The following is a 15872-nucleotide window of genomic DNA, read 5'->3' as shown; positions in this document are numbered from 1 at the left end:
GGTCTATCATGTTATTAGATGGTGTCTGATCACAGAGTACTCACAGGCTGCTTCTATACAGTTATGGGAGATAGTAAGGGTGCTAGAAGGAAAATGAACAAGGACTAGAGAGACATTGCATTAACATCCATTTTATTTCCCAACATTTCAAAAAGGAAACATTCAAAAGGAAAATAGCACACATGAATTGAGACCCAAATTCTGATTCAAGTATTTACAAAATTCCTGCATCTGATTCTACTAGACCCACGTCCCGGAAGTCACTTCACAGTGCGGAGTCAATTGTACTCCTGGCAGGCTAGCACGAGGCTGGGTCTCCTGGGCTTCCCCATCCCATGGACCTGGTGTCAGAAGCAGGGTTGTGTGCACAGTGAGAAACAAAGTTGCTAGCTGTCACTCACTACCTGTGGGCCTGAATGACAGCTTCTTATAGTCCCTGAAACAGGACAAACAGGGCAGAATGATGAGCTTCCAGTTTCTGAACATTTTCCTGGCACAGTAAGAACAGTGACCAGTGCTCACCATGATGAATCTGGAATGTTTAAGGTCCTTGAGAATCTTGGAAATCTGAATACAAAGCAAATCAAATGTCTGAGGCTGCAGAACTCCCTGAGGGCTGAAAGTCTCCAGAGGGGCCAGATAGATCTCTTGTCTCAACCTGCTGAGGCCCGAGGTGCAGCACAGCAGCTTCTCCAGGTGTCCATGGACAGGTGGTTCCCATGCAGGCTGAGGGAGCTGAGCTGGGAGCAGCTGCTCAGGGCAGGGAGCAGGGCCTCAAGCTGGGTGTCCTGGAGGCCACACATACCCACGTCCAGGTGCTGGAGGGTGGCTGCATTTACCTCCAGCAGAGCTCGCAGGGGCTCACTGACAGAGGTCAAGGGGAGTCCCCTCAGACACAGGTCCTTTCAGGTTCTGGAACAGGTGAGTCAAGTATCCTCTGTAAGAGTGCAGTTAGTGAGTGAGAAGACCTCCAGGGGAATGGCAAGGCTCCTGGAAAGAGAAAGAGAAAGAGGGGAGGGAGGTTAGAATGGACAATGGCATTGGCATGAGAGTGTAAGTTCTTTGGAGGTCAGGATACACCAAGGCTCAGGTCTGTTGTCAACCAGAGTTTGATGCTGAGGAATTATTCTGATGCAGTCTCTGCCCCCAGATTTTACCACGCTCCACGAAATCCTAGCAGTGCCCCCTTCAACCAATCCTGTCCCCACACGTCATCCCTGGTTGTGGCCCAATAAAAGCTCCCTCACTTACCCCTCTTGTTCTCTCTCTGGGCTCCTTCAGCTCTCTCTCTCTCTCTCTCTCTCTGCATGCTCTCCTTCTTGCCCTGTGGTGAGGTTGTGGGGACAGCCATTGTCGGCTGACTCCACGTGGCCTGAGCCACCCCCCATCCTATAATAAAGATTTGTGTACCCCACTTGCTCTGGACCTCCTCTCTCTCCCTCTCTTCTCTGCGGCGCAGCCCAACACCTGGCCACAACCAACAAAAGTTAGCATAGTGTGACTTAAGGCTGCAACCTCTTCAGTGTACATAGGAGCCTGGCAATTTCTAACACATTTCTTCACTTTCAGGAAGAGAAATGCACACATCTCTTCCTCTTTCTTTCTGCCTTTCTTTTTTTTTAATGCATAACATTTGGATATGCTAAACATACTAAAAAAATGGCCACTTTATACAAATATGTTGGCACCTTTAACAGCATCATTGAACACAAATGAAGATGATTTAACTCAGGCTGCCTTCAGACCTACATTGGACTCTAGCAGTTATGACATTATCCCCATCTCTGACTGGGTGACACTATTGAGGATAATGTCATAGATCAGACCAGAACAAAGTCCCACAGCATCTAGGAGACCTGCCAATCTTCAGGGCCTCCCTGACTCCTCCCCATACTCAGCATATGCTCTGCTAGATTTTCTCACTCCTCAACTGGAGACTTTTAGTGCCCTCTGCATGCTTGCGCTGTCTGTGTATTCACAATCCTGCCTCTTCACAGCTTGCAGTTCAGGAATTAGAGGCACTGTATGGGATCTCATCTTCACAGTCCCCTTCAACCTTAGTTGTCTACTCATTTAAGAGATCTCTTCTGACCAGAACCTGAGAACCAACCACCTACACTAGACTGAATATTCCTCCAAGCATCTAAGCAAGGGTTCCCTTCCATAACTCTGAAACATTGTCCTCAGCATCTCATGATTAAAGTCCAGTGGAATACACATACTGTCTAATTATTTCTTTGTTTTTCTTTATTTTATTTTCCTTATTTATTTATTTATTTATTTTAAAAAGGAGACATTAACAAAACCATAGGATAAGAGGGGTACAGCTCCACACAATTTCCACCATCAGATCTCATATCCCATCCCATCCCCTGATAGCTTTCCTATTCTTTATACTTCTGAGAGTATGGACCCAGGGTCATTGTGGGATGCAGAAGGTGGAAGGCCTGGCTTCTGTATTTGCTTTCCTGCTGAACATAGGCATTGACTGAAGGATCCATACTCCCAGCCTGCCTCTCACAAATAAATAAAAAGAAAAACAAAGAAATAATCAGAGTCCTGCTGACACATGCTGAAGTGCTGGTAGATTGTGATTCAGAGCTCATTGGTCATCTACTATTTCTCCCTCTGGGAGTTTGCACCTAGACTCTTTTTGAGGTGCAGAACGACATAGTTCTGGCTTCTGGAATCACTTCTCTGTTAGTCAAGGGCATTGGAAATTTAATTCCTACCCCAGTCTGTCTCTATCCAACTACACTGATTGGTTCAACTGCCTTGTTCCCTTTTAGTTGTATTTTGTAGTGCCAGGAATCGTTATGATATGAGCTTCAAGTTCAACATGGATACTTCCGGTGTAGGGATAAATAGCATAATGGTTATGTAAAAAGACAGTCATGCTGGAGGCTCAGAAGACCCAGCTTCAATCCCCCGCACCACCATAAACCAGAGTTAATCAGTATTCTGGGAAATAATAATAATAATAAATGGAAAAGTGAAGATGTGGCTAAGAAAACACTGATCTGTCCAGTTTCTATGTTTTTGGGGTTCTGTAGAAGCATATTGTAATCTCCCCAATATCACACCAGCACTGAGTGCATATTTGGAGACAACTCCATGAAACACTTGATATGAATCACACCCACAGTCAAGCAAAATTGGTCTCTAGGCCAAATGGAGGTGTGCTATCTAATCATTTCATCTGGGGAGGGTCTTAACCTGATAGGATTTTGGGATCTGCGTAATTAGCTTGTCTCCTATAGGGATTTGGGTGTGTAGGGTGTATCCTAAATGGGATATAAAAGTGTAGGTCCCCAAATGGTAAATCAGATTCTTCCAGCTCTTCAGTCTGCCTGTGGGTTCTCTGGAGACCTGAGTTCTGAGCACACAGCCGAATTCATCTCATCTGGTAAGTTACCCTCCTCTGCTAAGGACCCATCATGCAACTGTGGTCATTCAACTATGGTAAAGTAACAGTGGATGAAGAAGGAGTTTTAAATTTTTGTTCCATACCTTCATTATTTTTTTTTTTAAAGTCTGTTATTTGTGAGTGAAATGGATACCAGTCAACCACCAGCCTTCTGGCAGATGCTCCCTGGATTGAAGTGTTCTTATGCCTTTATTTTCAGATGAACAGATTTCAGACTGGATTATTGCCTTTCCATAGAGTTTAATGTTAATTCAGAATGTGATGATTTGTATACATAATTATTCACTTGTCAACATTTTATCAAAGCATTTTTTTATTTTTAAAAAATATTTCTTTATTTACTCATGTGAAAGATAATTGGAGAGAGGGAAAGAACCAAACATCGCTCCAGACATGTGCTGATGGGGACTGAACTCAGGACTTCATGCTTGAGAGTCTAGTGCCTTAACCACAGCACCACTCCAGGATCACCCAAAAGCCTATTTTTCATGCCAAAAAATTGCATTTCATGAAATTTTTATTAGTGATTTACTAATAATCCACAAGATTTTGGGGAGAATATCTCCCTACACCCAAAAGCACATTTTTCAATGATAAACACTGGATTTTAGGCATTTTATTACTTGACATCATAAATATTCACTTAGTTTCAATTTTTCTTCATTTTTATTGGGTGGTTAATGTGGTTGGAACATGGGTATAACTCATATCAGTCAGATAAATTTCTATACTCCACACACACACACACACACACACACACACACACACACACAAACCCCAAAATCAGGTCCATCATCTCAGACTAGGGACTGGAAGTGCTAGCATGTTCGCAGACTTCTCTCCCTGCCTTCCTTACCCAGAGTCCTTTGCTGTAGTGCAATTCATTAAACCAGTTCAAGTTTTACTTCAAAATTCTCCTTTCTGTTTTTGTTTGTTTATTTGTTTGTTTTGCCAACAGACTTGTTGCTGGGGCTCAGTACCTGCACAAGAATCAGCTGCTCTGGGCAGCCATTATTTCTTCCTTTATTTGACAGAATACATAAAAACATGCAGACATATCCACCGTGCTCTGTATATTGCAGTCTTATTATTTATGGCATGCAGCTGGACAATCAAGGCTCTGCTTTTCACTGTTACAAAAACTGAACCAAGATCCACACACATTCAAGGCTTACTCTATGTCTGGGTAACACTCACTGGATCATATGTTCATTGTAAGGAGGAGTTTCAAAACAGTCCATAGGATATTTACAAGAGAGAACATTCTGATCACACTGTGAGCTCTTATTACCTAAGACACCTGGCTCATAGGTGTTTCTAATGTCTGTAAAGAGATGCTACCTAGAGATGTAGGTCTCACTGTTTTCCATTTTCAGCTCTTAGATTTCTGTGAGCACCAAGCCTTTTACTGACTTATGTTCAAATACTCAAGAGATGGGTGGGGAGAGAGAGCATAATGGTTATGCAAAATGGCTCTCCTGCTGATGCTAAAGCTCACAGGTCCAGTCCCCAGCAGCACCATAAGCCAGAGCTGAGAATTGTCTTCCTCTCTGTGTCTTTCTCTATGTGTCTCTCTCTCATTAAAATAAAATAAAATGTTAAAAAATGAAAATACTCTATAAAATGTCCAAGTAAAATAAAATGAAACTTCATATGGTGGTGTCTCCTAATATATGTATTTTTTTATGATTCTAAGAGAATTCATTGAACAAAATGTGAAATACAAAGACATAACAAATACAGATTTACTCATAAGTACATAGTCAAACTGAAGAGTTGGGCTATATTTACACACGAAATATGTTGAATACTTTGTCAATCATCAATTAACATAAGTAGACGTATTGATATGGAAGTGATTATCTGATATAACTGCTTTCTCCATATAAGATGGTCATATAATTTCTTAAGTGTCTCTGAATGTTTTAATTCATGACATCTCTGACTGGGAATGTGTGGGAAACAGCTGCAGTGACTATGCCACAATTCTCATTGCTACTACTCTTGTGACCTGTGTGTTTAGATGGTAGTCACTTTGGGGACTGCTAAGATGAAATATGGCTTTCCTTGAGAAAGACATCCTCTTCTTTGACTATTCCCACAGGTTTGCTGCCTGAGCAGATAAAAATGAGCAACTATAACCCATCCAGTCTCCTACAGCAAGCCTTTCAGAGCCTTCTGGGGGATGAAAACTTGGCCATCTCTTCCCTGAGGAGCCTGCCTGCAGAGCTCTTCCCGTGTCTGTTTCTGGAAGCTTACACTCACAGATTGTGGGAGACCCTGAAGGCTCTAGTGCAGAACTGGCCCTTTGAAAGACTCCCTCTGGGAGCCCTGGTTCAAGACGTGGTTCCTGAGAATCCAAGTATCAAAGCTGTGATGGATGGAATTGATATCCTGCTCAAACAGGATGTTCCCCCCAGGTAAGGAGGATCGATAGTCAGGGACAGTCTGTGCTTCCTGAAAGACAGCTGGGTCAGAGAGAGTGGAGACCCATGGGATGCCCCAAGGCTTCTAATGTCATTGTGACAGCTCATTTGGGAGCTCTTGTCAAGAGTTCATCTCTGACCATAGGTAAAGCTCACAATTTACTTTGCACAATTATCTAAATTCCAGCCCCTAAGATAGTTTCAGTAGCATTGTGGCACAGGCACCGCCATGCAACCTGCTTGACAGGGCACCAGCTTCTCAGGAAGTTCAGTGTGGCTGAAAACATAATGCATTTTGCCATGTATTGGGCTTGGGATTAAGCTCTGTGTGGTCTAAATAGCCTTTACCTATGGCTAGACTCAGAGTATGACCAATAACAAAAGTAATGACAAAATCTGCACTGCACTCTGTAAGATTGATTATAATGGAACAACCAATATCCATAATGCAGAATTTTTCATGAGGCTCCAAGAGGTAGAATTGTTTTCCCCTTTATCTACACCACTTCCTATAGTATTTTTCCTAGAATATAGAGAAAACTCGATGGCTTCAATAGTGGAGATGCCACCTTACATAGCATAATTAATAAATGGAAAAATATGGTACCCACCTAGATACAGTGGGCCTTTTAATCTACCACTATGATTCCACTTTCTTATACAGGAATAGTACACGAGAACCTAGGTCACATAGTGAGCATACAAGAAAGATGGATTCCAGTTAGAGACCTTAACTTTATGAAGAGGCTGGCCAGGTCAGCACCACCTTGGTGCCTTCTCAGTAAGGAATAAAACAGACTCCTTTATCAAACAATGGAACAGACTTTATGAAAAATGGGGCTTTTCAATTTGTTTAAGGCCACTAGCAACATAACAAGCTTGAACTTTCTATGAAACATGGCTTCTGATGCATAGGGACAAGAGGATGTCATAAACAAGCATAATAGGTAGAATATTAATCTTAATCACTAGGACATCTGCCTAGCTCACAGGTATAGGAATAACAAAAGACAAAGAAACTGTGATATGATCTCTATGGAGAGAAATATTCCCGGAATGTAAATGTTCCACAAAGCAGGGAATATTGCCTACCTGTACTTTTTTTTTTAATTTCTTTATTGTGGAATTAATGTTTTACATTTGACAGTAAATACAATAGTTTGTGCATGCATAACATTTCCTAGTTTTCCATATATCAATACAACCCCCACTAGGTCCTCTGTCGTCCTTCTTAGATCTACACCAGAACATTTTGCTTCGGTGCAATATGCCAATTCCTACTTATACATTTCTTACTTGGTGATTTTTGTATTAATAATCAAAGCCTTGGCAATTTTGTAATAATTACCAAAGCCTTGGTGATGTTTGAATTAGTGGCCAAAGCCTTGGTGATTTCTGTTTCTATAATCTATATCTTGGTGATTTTTTTTTTTTTAGTCATTTAAGCCTTGTGAGACTATTAAATAAAGTTCTTCCTGAGCATGGCAGAGGTGTCTCTCTCCTGCTCCTGAAGAAATTGACATGTCTCTCTTTCTTCCTCATTTTTTCCAATGCCCCTCCTCCTTTGTGATCCCTGAGACCTGCAGGGGCTGGCCCCTGGCAGTATTGGACAGATTTTTTTTTCTTATTTACTTGCAGAGAACAGTCCTCTCTGGCTAACTGTGTGGTTGGACATTGAATCTGGACCCTGCAGTCTGAAGAATCAGAATCTTTTTGAGTCACCATTATGCTATCTCCTATTACATTCTTTCTCAATCTTTCATTGTCTCTCCTCTTTCTCTCTCTCTCTCCCTCTCTCTCTCCCTCTCCATGTCTTAGTATCTGAGGAGCCCCAGACTGAGAAAGAGTCCACTAAGAGTGATGGTCCTGAATTCACTGTGCCCCAGCTATAGAATTGGGGGTGAGGGGGAGAGAGAGAGGTTCTAAACTAGGTTGGCTTAAATGGACAGATAATGGATTAACATGACACATTTTAGATTCTCCCAATTGAGAGGATAATACATATGTGAATTGAACATTAGTTATGAAAAAAGAAATGGGGAGAGAAGGTCTGGAGTCTGAAATGGGAGGAAAAGCAGACGTGGGAAGTCTGTGTCTCACAAAGGCCAGGTTTCTATTCTGTGGTTGCATCTTATGTCTTCATCAGTGTCTTCTTTCCCCCAAAGCAGGTGTAAGCTGCAGGTGCTGGATTTGCGAAACACCGGGCATAAGTTCTGGAGTGTGTGGACTGGAGTCAGCTTCCGAGTGGACTCACAAAGGAGGAAACTGGTGGCTGAGGGAGTTTCAAGGAATGAGGATGGTGTGCCCTGCTTAGAGGTGTGTGTAGACCTCTACCTCAGTCAGAAACCCGCAGATCAGACCTTCACATACCTGCTGAACTGGATCCAGGAAAGAAAAGGGGTGCATCTCAGCTGTAAGAAGGTGACAGTATATTCCCTGCCCAGCAAAAATGACAGGTTTCTGCATGCCATGCCATTGTGTGGTATCCAGGAGGTAGAAGTACACTGCACCTGGCCATTCTCAGGCCTGCACATGTTTAGTCAACTTCTGGGCAAGATGAAAAGCCTCCGGAGACTCAGTCTCGACATCACCGTTCCTAATGCCGTCACCCCAGAAGAGGAGGAGAAACGGGCACAGTCTGTCAACCAATTTGCTTCGGTGTTCCTGCACTTACGCCATCTACAAGAGCTGTACCTGGAATCTCCCTCATTCCTGCAGGGCCATCTGGACCAGGTGTTCAGGTAGGCTTGTAGCCCTGGCAGAATCACAGTAAAGGAGACAGTGCATGTCCAATGCATGTCCAATTCTATTATTATTACTATTATACTTTCCTGACTCTGTCAGATCTGATTTATGGTGGTACTAAATATTTAACTGAAATCAGTGGTGCCTTAGTCAGGAAATAACCCCATTTTTCATTTCTTTTTTTACATTTTACATATCATGTACTTATTTATTTATTCATTTATTTATTTTTGACTGAAACAGAGAGAATCTTGAGGGAAAGGGAAGATAGTTAGATGATAGAGACACTGTATGCCCTGCTTCACTCTGTTGAAGCATCCCTCATTTAGGTGAAATAGTTTTTTATACAATGGACAGTTCTCTCTGAGTCCACTTTCTGAGTCTATTCTAGAACAAGCATCTACGAAATTCAAACATTCAAAAAATGAAAAACAAAGTGTACATTTCTCTGCCTGATATACAAGGAAATATGTTTTAGAAATTGCCTAAATTGGACTGAGGAGATAGCGTAATAGTTATGCAAAGAGACTCTCCTACCTGAGGCCTTAAAGACCTAAGTTCAATTCCCTGCTCCACCATAAGCCAGAGCTGAGCAAAGCTCTGGGGGGGGTGGACTGGAGGGGGAGAAAGAAAGAAAGAGAAAAGGAAGAAAGAAAGAAAGAAAGAAAATGCCTAATTTAATGCCAAGCTTATAAGGGCACCAAAATGGCTCAGCCTCAGACAGCATTGGTCTACTTTGGGGGTAACTTTATGTCAGAGTAATCTTGAGCCTGTGTGTGTGGTGACCACCCATTGAACTTACACCCTCATGCCAACCCCTTGGTTTATCCTAACCTCTCTCTCTCTCTCTTCCCAGGTTCCTTAATACCCCATTGGAGGTCTTCTCACTCACTAACTGCACACTTACAGAAAGAGACTTGATTCACCTGTTCCAGAGCCCACACATCAATCACCTGAAGGACCTGTGTCTGAGGGGAGTCCCCTTGACCTCTGTCAGTGAGCCCCTGCGAGCTCTGCTGGAGATAAATGCAGCCACCCTCCAGCACCTGGACCTGGGTCTGTGTGGCCTCCAGGACCCCCAGCTTGAAGCCCTGCTCCCTGCCCTGAGCAGCTGCTCCCAGCTCAGCTCCCTCAGCCTGCATGGGAACCGCCTGTCCATGGCCACCCTGGAGAAGCTGCTGTGCTGCACCTCAGGGCTGCAGCATTTATGTCTCCAGCTGTTTCCTGCCCCTCTGGAGACTTTCACCCCCCAGGGAGCTCTCCATCCTGGGGCATTTAATTTGATTTGTACTCAGATCTCAACGATTCTCAGGGACCTAGGACACCCCAGGTCCATCATGTTGAGCACTGGTCACTGCAAATACTGTGCCAAGAAGGTGTTCAGAAACTGGGAGCCCATGATTCTACCCTGCTTGCTTTGTCTGCGTGACTATAAGAGGCTGTATTTTAGGCTCACAGGAAGTGACATGTAGCAGCTTTGTCCCTCAATGTGCACATACAACTCTGCCTCTGCCATCATGGCCTTGTGATGGAGAAGCAAAGGCCCTACATGGAATGCATGTGACTCTCAACTTTGAAGAACCAAATGGGCACTTTTCTAATGAAATCAGAGTCATCAGTGACTGGCTCTGAATCTGTAGTTGTAATTTGGGTGGAAGTTCATGCAGGATATTTTTTTTTTGCTGATGTTTCATGAAATGTTGAGAAATAAAATGGATCTCAATGTTGTCTCTTGCCTTTGCTCTTCATTTGGCTGTCAGAACCATAGTCATCTCTGATAGTGCTAAGAAAAAGGAGATGAGCAGAGAGGCCCCCTAAGAACATAATGCAGACCACACAGTGTCAGACTGGCTTTGCAAGAGGAGACAAATGACCTGGGACTCATGGTTGGGCTGTAGGCAGTATCTCTTTATTCATGCAGGATACAGCACAATCTAAGCCAAGGTAGATTAAACTAAACTAAAACTAACAATGCTGTCTTTATATATACTTGCCAAGTAGGGTGTAAACAGGACGTGATGTAGAGAGGGTGGAGAGAAAAGTGACTGGTGAAAATCAGGGTGTGACAAGGAGAGGGGGCGTAGCAGGCAAGAATTCTACCACTGAACCACCAATGCCCTGGAGGGAGGGTGGTGCTTGTTAACAGTGGTTACGTAAATAGAATACAGTGGTTATGTAAATTAAATGTAGTGTTAAGCAGGGGGGATTAAAGCAAATGAAACAGAAGGGGTTTTTAGAAGCAGAATTAGAAGCATACCAACAACACAGAACCTTGGTGTTGTCCTCAGCCACCTGCTCATTTCTGTATATATTTATTTACTAAAAGTGGGGTACAAAGAGCATTAGTGCCCCAACAGCCTGTCTGTGAAACTCCATTGGTGTAATTACCAAAGCTATGGCCAATGTTGCTTTAAATTCCATCTTAAGTGACACATCATCTCAACAATATTTTTTTAGAATTTTGGGCCATACTCCCAAATGGGGAGAAAGGTTAAAAGAAGATGACTAGAGGGTTCTGAACCCCAATTCCATGAGGACCTAGAGAGAAAGAGAAAGGAAATAAATTCATGCTGGGCTAGCATGGGGGGTGCCTCTTCCTGGACATGTACTCTCTGGGTTGAAGACAACATGACCAGAGCCAGCCGGGGCTGCTAAGCACTCAGCAACTCGAGGGAGATGATCATTAACAGACTCATGGTAGCGAGGCAATTTGAATCTTTATCAATCAGGGAGCCCAGGATTTTAAATGTTGCACCCAGAAGTGGCAAGACAGAAACGGAAATGGCTGGCAGAAGTCTGCATGTTGACCCTGCAATTGCACCCTCCACTCAGGGTAATTAGGCAAAAGAGCCAGGGATATCAGCTTGCACACATGTCAGCAATGACTCATGATTCTCCAGATTGCACAGCCTTGGAGTAGAGAGAGGAGGTAGGAATGATGGACCATGTTCAATCACTGAGGAAAACCCCCAGTCTGCAGTATTTTACTGCCTCCTGCAGGTAGTTCAGATGAACAAAATCAGGAAATGTCAGCAAGACTATTGTGTCAGTATTTTGAAGACTCTAGTATTTATGCAAGAAGAAAACAAATATTTGTGTTGAAATGTATGTAAATATTGTAATTCAGAAATCTTAACAATAAGGAAGTTTACTCACAGAATTCATGCACTTACTTTATAAATATTTACATTGGTTTTGCATCACATTTGAAAAGAAATATTAGCATTACTTTTTCTTAGATTCAAGGGGACAGTTGTACCCCTATGTTCACAGATGCAATCCTCATACTCCAACTGTGGAAAAAGCCTAAATGCCCATCTATGTGGAGAAATTGTGAGGCATGGTTGAGAATGGTATGGGACCTCCAATTGAAAGTGGGAGTCTAGATGTCATGACCTTTTCTATCAGTCTCTCTCTACCTAAGATCAAGCATGGAGTAAAATGACCACCAGAAAAAGTCTCCTCTATAAGCCTCCCTGCTTCACGAAAGACTCTACATGCAGCCCATTTTCTTGTTCTCAAATGAGTTGGTTTGTTTACTCAGAAGTTAATATAAGTCCATCTTCTTTGATCATACCCGGCCCACACATCATTGTTCTGCTCTGTCAAACTATAATCAAAAACATTCTTCATACTCCTCCACCTCCTTCAGTTCTTTTCATCTTACATGATCCATCTCTTCTCTTAAGGCTCCTCTCTGTCTGCTGGCTATTGATAACCCTATTTCCTTCGTTCCTTTGATCAACTAAACCCCTTGTTCAACATTTAGTAGGAATGCCCTGACATTTTCCCAACCCCCTATTTCTCTTTGTCCCTCTTCTCCCAAACCATATATGAAGTGGATAACTTACTTCCCCCTACAACCACTTATAAACCCTACTTTGCTGTTCAATAAACAGATTGTTCATGAAACATTCCCCCTGGTGATCTCTGGTTACATCTCTAGCTACGAAAACTGGGAGAGATCCAATTGGCTCACTCCTACTGTCCTGGAGCATTCTTTATGGGCCCCTGCATCTGGTGCACAACAGAGTGGGTAACCCAGGAGTTTGGGAAGAAACCTCTCCACATAGAGAGTCTGAAGCATCTACAGAAAACTGAATGAAGAAATCAGGGGACTCAAGGGAGTACTACCCTACAATTTGAAAGAATGATACTAGGTTGTTTAGGGTGATTATGCTCAGTGAATGCTGTGGCATTTGCCTTTATAACCAGCCAGCTATATCAAGGGCTGACACTGCTCTTTGAACAGCTCCTTGATGAGAGACAGTCTCTGGCCAAGAAATAAAGACTCTCAAAATTTGACTTTGATCTCAATTTCTCTTCCTTGCCTCTACTCCACAGCAGTCTATCCAAAAGTGCTGGCACATTTGGCAGAAGTATTGGGTACAATTGAAAATACTCTCACTCAGGTTGCCTTCAGACCATCTTTGGACTCTAGCTGCCCCATCTCTGGTCTTGGTGAGACCATTAGGAGTAAGTCACAGAACAAACCTGGGCAAAGTCCCAGAACTGTTGGTCCTACCAATCTCCAGGGCCTCCCTGACACATTTCCATGCCCAGCAAATGTTCTGCTAGATTTCCTCGTTCCTCAGCTGCAGTCTGTTTAGTGCCCTCTGCATGCTTGCACTCTGTGTGTTCACAATCCTGCCTGGTAACAGCTTGCAGTTCAGGAATTGGAGGCATTGTGTCAGATCTCTTCTTCACAGTTCCTGCCAGGCTAGCTTTGCAGGATAGAGAGACCGGGAACTCATGCCGGCATGGTAATACGATTATTTATTCACATGGGAGCACCCCAGAGTCACAGTGGGTTAAGCCATATAGTGCCAAACCACAATGGCCGCCTCCTGCTCTGTGTGCCAGCCATTCTCCAGGTCAGGATGTGGGAGAGAAAGAGAGTGAAACCAGAAACAGAAGTGGGTTTTGTGGGATAAAACTGGAAGTGGCAATTCGGGAATGGAAATGGCTAGGAAAGGGGTGGAGAAGGGCAAAATCAGGCTGGGAAGGTGGAAGCTTCCTTAGAAACTGTTGCAGTTGTTTTAGCCAGTGGGATTAATGTTACCCTGAAGGCAGGGCAGGTCTTGAGGTAGAAAGAAGATAGAGCAGGCAAAACAGTGATTATGTAAATAGGCCATATTATCAGCAATGCAGCATGGAGCAGGGGGAGCTGGTTTAATGCCCATCAGTTCCCTTCACTAATAATTGTCTAATCAGCTAAGATACCTCTTCAGACCAGAACCTAAGAACCAACCTCACTAGACTGAATATTCCCCAAGTATCTGATCAAGGTGTCCCTTCCATAACTCTATGAAAACTTGTCCTCAGTTTTTCATGGTTATAAGACTAGTGGAATGAGTGGAATGGTCTAGTAATTATGTAAAATGTCTTTCATTAATCAACACAATGATTGCCACCTCAACACACTTCAACTCAGACTATGTCCAGAGACTTCAGGTGTGGAATGACAACCCTTCAGCTTCATTAATCAGATGAAACCTTTCCTTTCATAGTATTCTCTAATTCCATCCCAGGTGGATCACTGTCTAACAAAGTCCCAAAACCTAGATATAGACCAGGTTCTGTGAGAGAGAGCATATGTTCACATGTATCCATAAACTAGTGCAAAATATATACCTGAAAGCAGAAGTACACTAGAGTTTGCAGTGAGTACCTCCCTAACACTTCCTCTCCACTATGCCAAGTTTTGGGTCCATGATTGCTCAACAATTTGTTTGGCTTTGTATGTTAACTCTCTTTTCAGCCACCAGGTTCCAGATGCCATCAGGATGCCACCCAGGCTTCCCTGGACTGAAGACCCCACCAATGTGTCCTGGAGCTCCGCTTCCCCAGAGACCCACCCTACTAGGGAAAGAGAGAGGAAGACTAGGAGTATGGACCGACCAGTCAACGCCCATGTTCAGTGGAGAAGCAATTACAGAAACCAGACCTTCCACCATCTGCAACCCACAATGACCCTGGGTCCATGCTCCCAGAGGAATAGAGAATGGGACAGCTATCAGGGGAGGGGATGGGATATGGAGTTTGGGTGGTGAGAACTGTGTGGATTTGTACCCCTCCTACCCTATGGTTTGCTAATTTATCCTTTCTTAAATAAAAAATAAATTTAAAAAAATGAAAGAGAAAAAAAAAAAGTCTTTCATTCCTGAATCACCATGTTCTCAGGTTTAAACTCCAGCAGTACCACAAACTGGTCTTTAGAGGCAATCTGGCAAATGACAATAATAAATAATGGTTAATAATAGAATTGTGAAGCAAGGAACTTGAGATACAATACATCCTCCTTGATATTCTGTCATGGACACAGTCCTACCTAAGCATATGGTGCAGATGGCCCAGGAGGAAGGAGGAAGACTCAAGATGCAGCTCTTGGAGATGAAATAGCTGGAAGAAATCAGCTATGAATGGGATGGTAGAATGATACCAGACCTCCATCTTGTTGAAAGAGATGCCAGCAGGTTTGGAGACATTCAGATTCTCTTTTGAGGTTTTTCAGCTTGCCCAGAAGTAAACCAAACATAGGTGTATTTTAAAATTTCCAGAAGTAAAATACTTTCACCTTCTTCATATCACACAATGACTGGTATGTAGAAGTCAGACATGATTTGTTTCTCAGTGCAAGTATTACCACTGTCTTACCATAAAGGTGCACCCCATGCCTCTGATTGACCCAGTTCACCAGGTAGGTGAAAAACATTTCATCTTCAGGTGATAAACTTGAGGTAGAGGTCTACACACACCTCCTAGCAGGGCTTGGCCTTCCCTTTCCTTGAATGTCATTCAACCAAGAGGTCCCTCTTTTCTGAGTACACTGGGAAGTTGACTCCAGCTCACATTCTCCAGAAACTCTTCCCAGTGTTGCATAAGTCCAGTACCTGCAGTTTACACCTGTGTTGGGTAAGTGGACATTGATGAAGATACAAAGCATGAACAGAGAATTTGACTCAGAATGCCAGCATTTTCCAGGCTCAGACTGCCCAAATCTGCTATTCCCTCACATTTCAGACTCCACCTAAACTCTCCCCACTTTTGACTTTGTTCATCTAATTTCCCCATTACATATTTACTATTCACTAAACTGAGAGAATACAAACTCTGTCATGCATGGGAGTACCATAGCACCAAGAGAAACTCCAGAGCTGTGATACCTTCTCCCTCTCTCTCCCTCCCTCTTATCTGTCTGTCTCTGAATGGAAAAGTTAGCCTGCGTGTACTGAAAGCACACTTGTCAGAATCAGAGAAGACTTTATTCTAGT

General features: G+C 43.1%; 1 protein-coding gene across 1 annotated transcript; it reads left to right on the top strand.

Moving 5' to 3' along the window:
* The first annotated feature begins 719 nt into the window (after positions 1 to 719).
* LOC132541465 (PRAME family member 7-like) lies at positions 720 to 10070 on the top strand. The gene is made up of 5 exons (XM_060202371.1): positions 720 to 921; positions 1698 to 1792; positions 5549 to 5847; positions 8022 to 8594; positions 9455 to 10070. Exons 1-5 carry the CDS (start codon positions 720 to 722, stop codon positions 10068 to 10070), a joined length of 1785 nt encoding a protein of 594 aa, XP_060058354.1.
* Positions 10071 to 15872: the final 5802 nt, after the last annotated feature.

This window comes from Erinaceus europaeus, chromosome 11 (assembly GCF_950295315.1).
Source record: "Erinaceus europaeus chromosome 11, mEriEur2.1, whole genome shotgun sequence".
Taxonomy (NCBI): domain Eukaryota; kingdom Metazoa; phylum Chordata; class Mammalia; order Eulipotyphla; family Erinaceidae; genus Erinaceus; species Erinaceus europaeus.
Note: the sequence above shows the minus strand (reverse complement) of the source record. Positions and strands in the feature narration are given on the sequence as shown.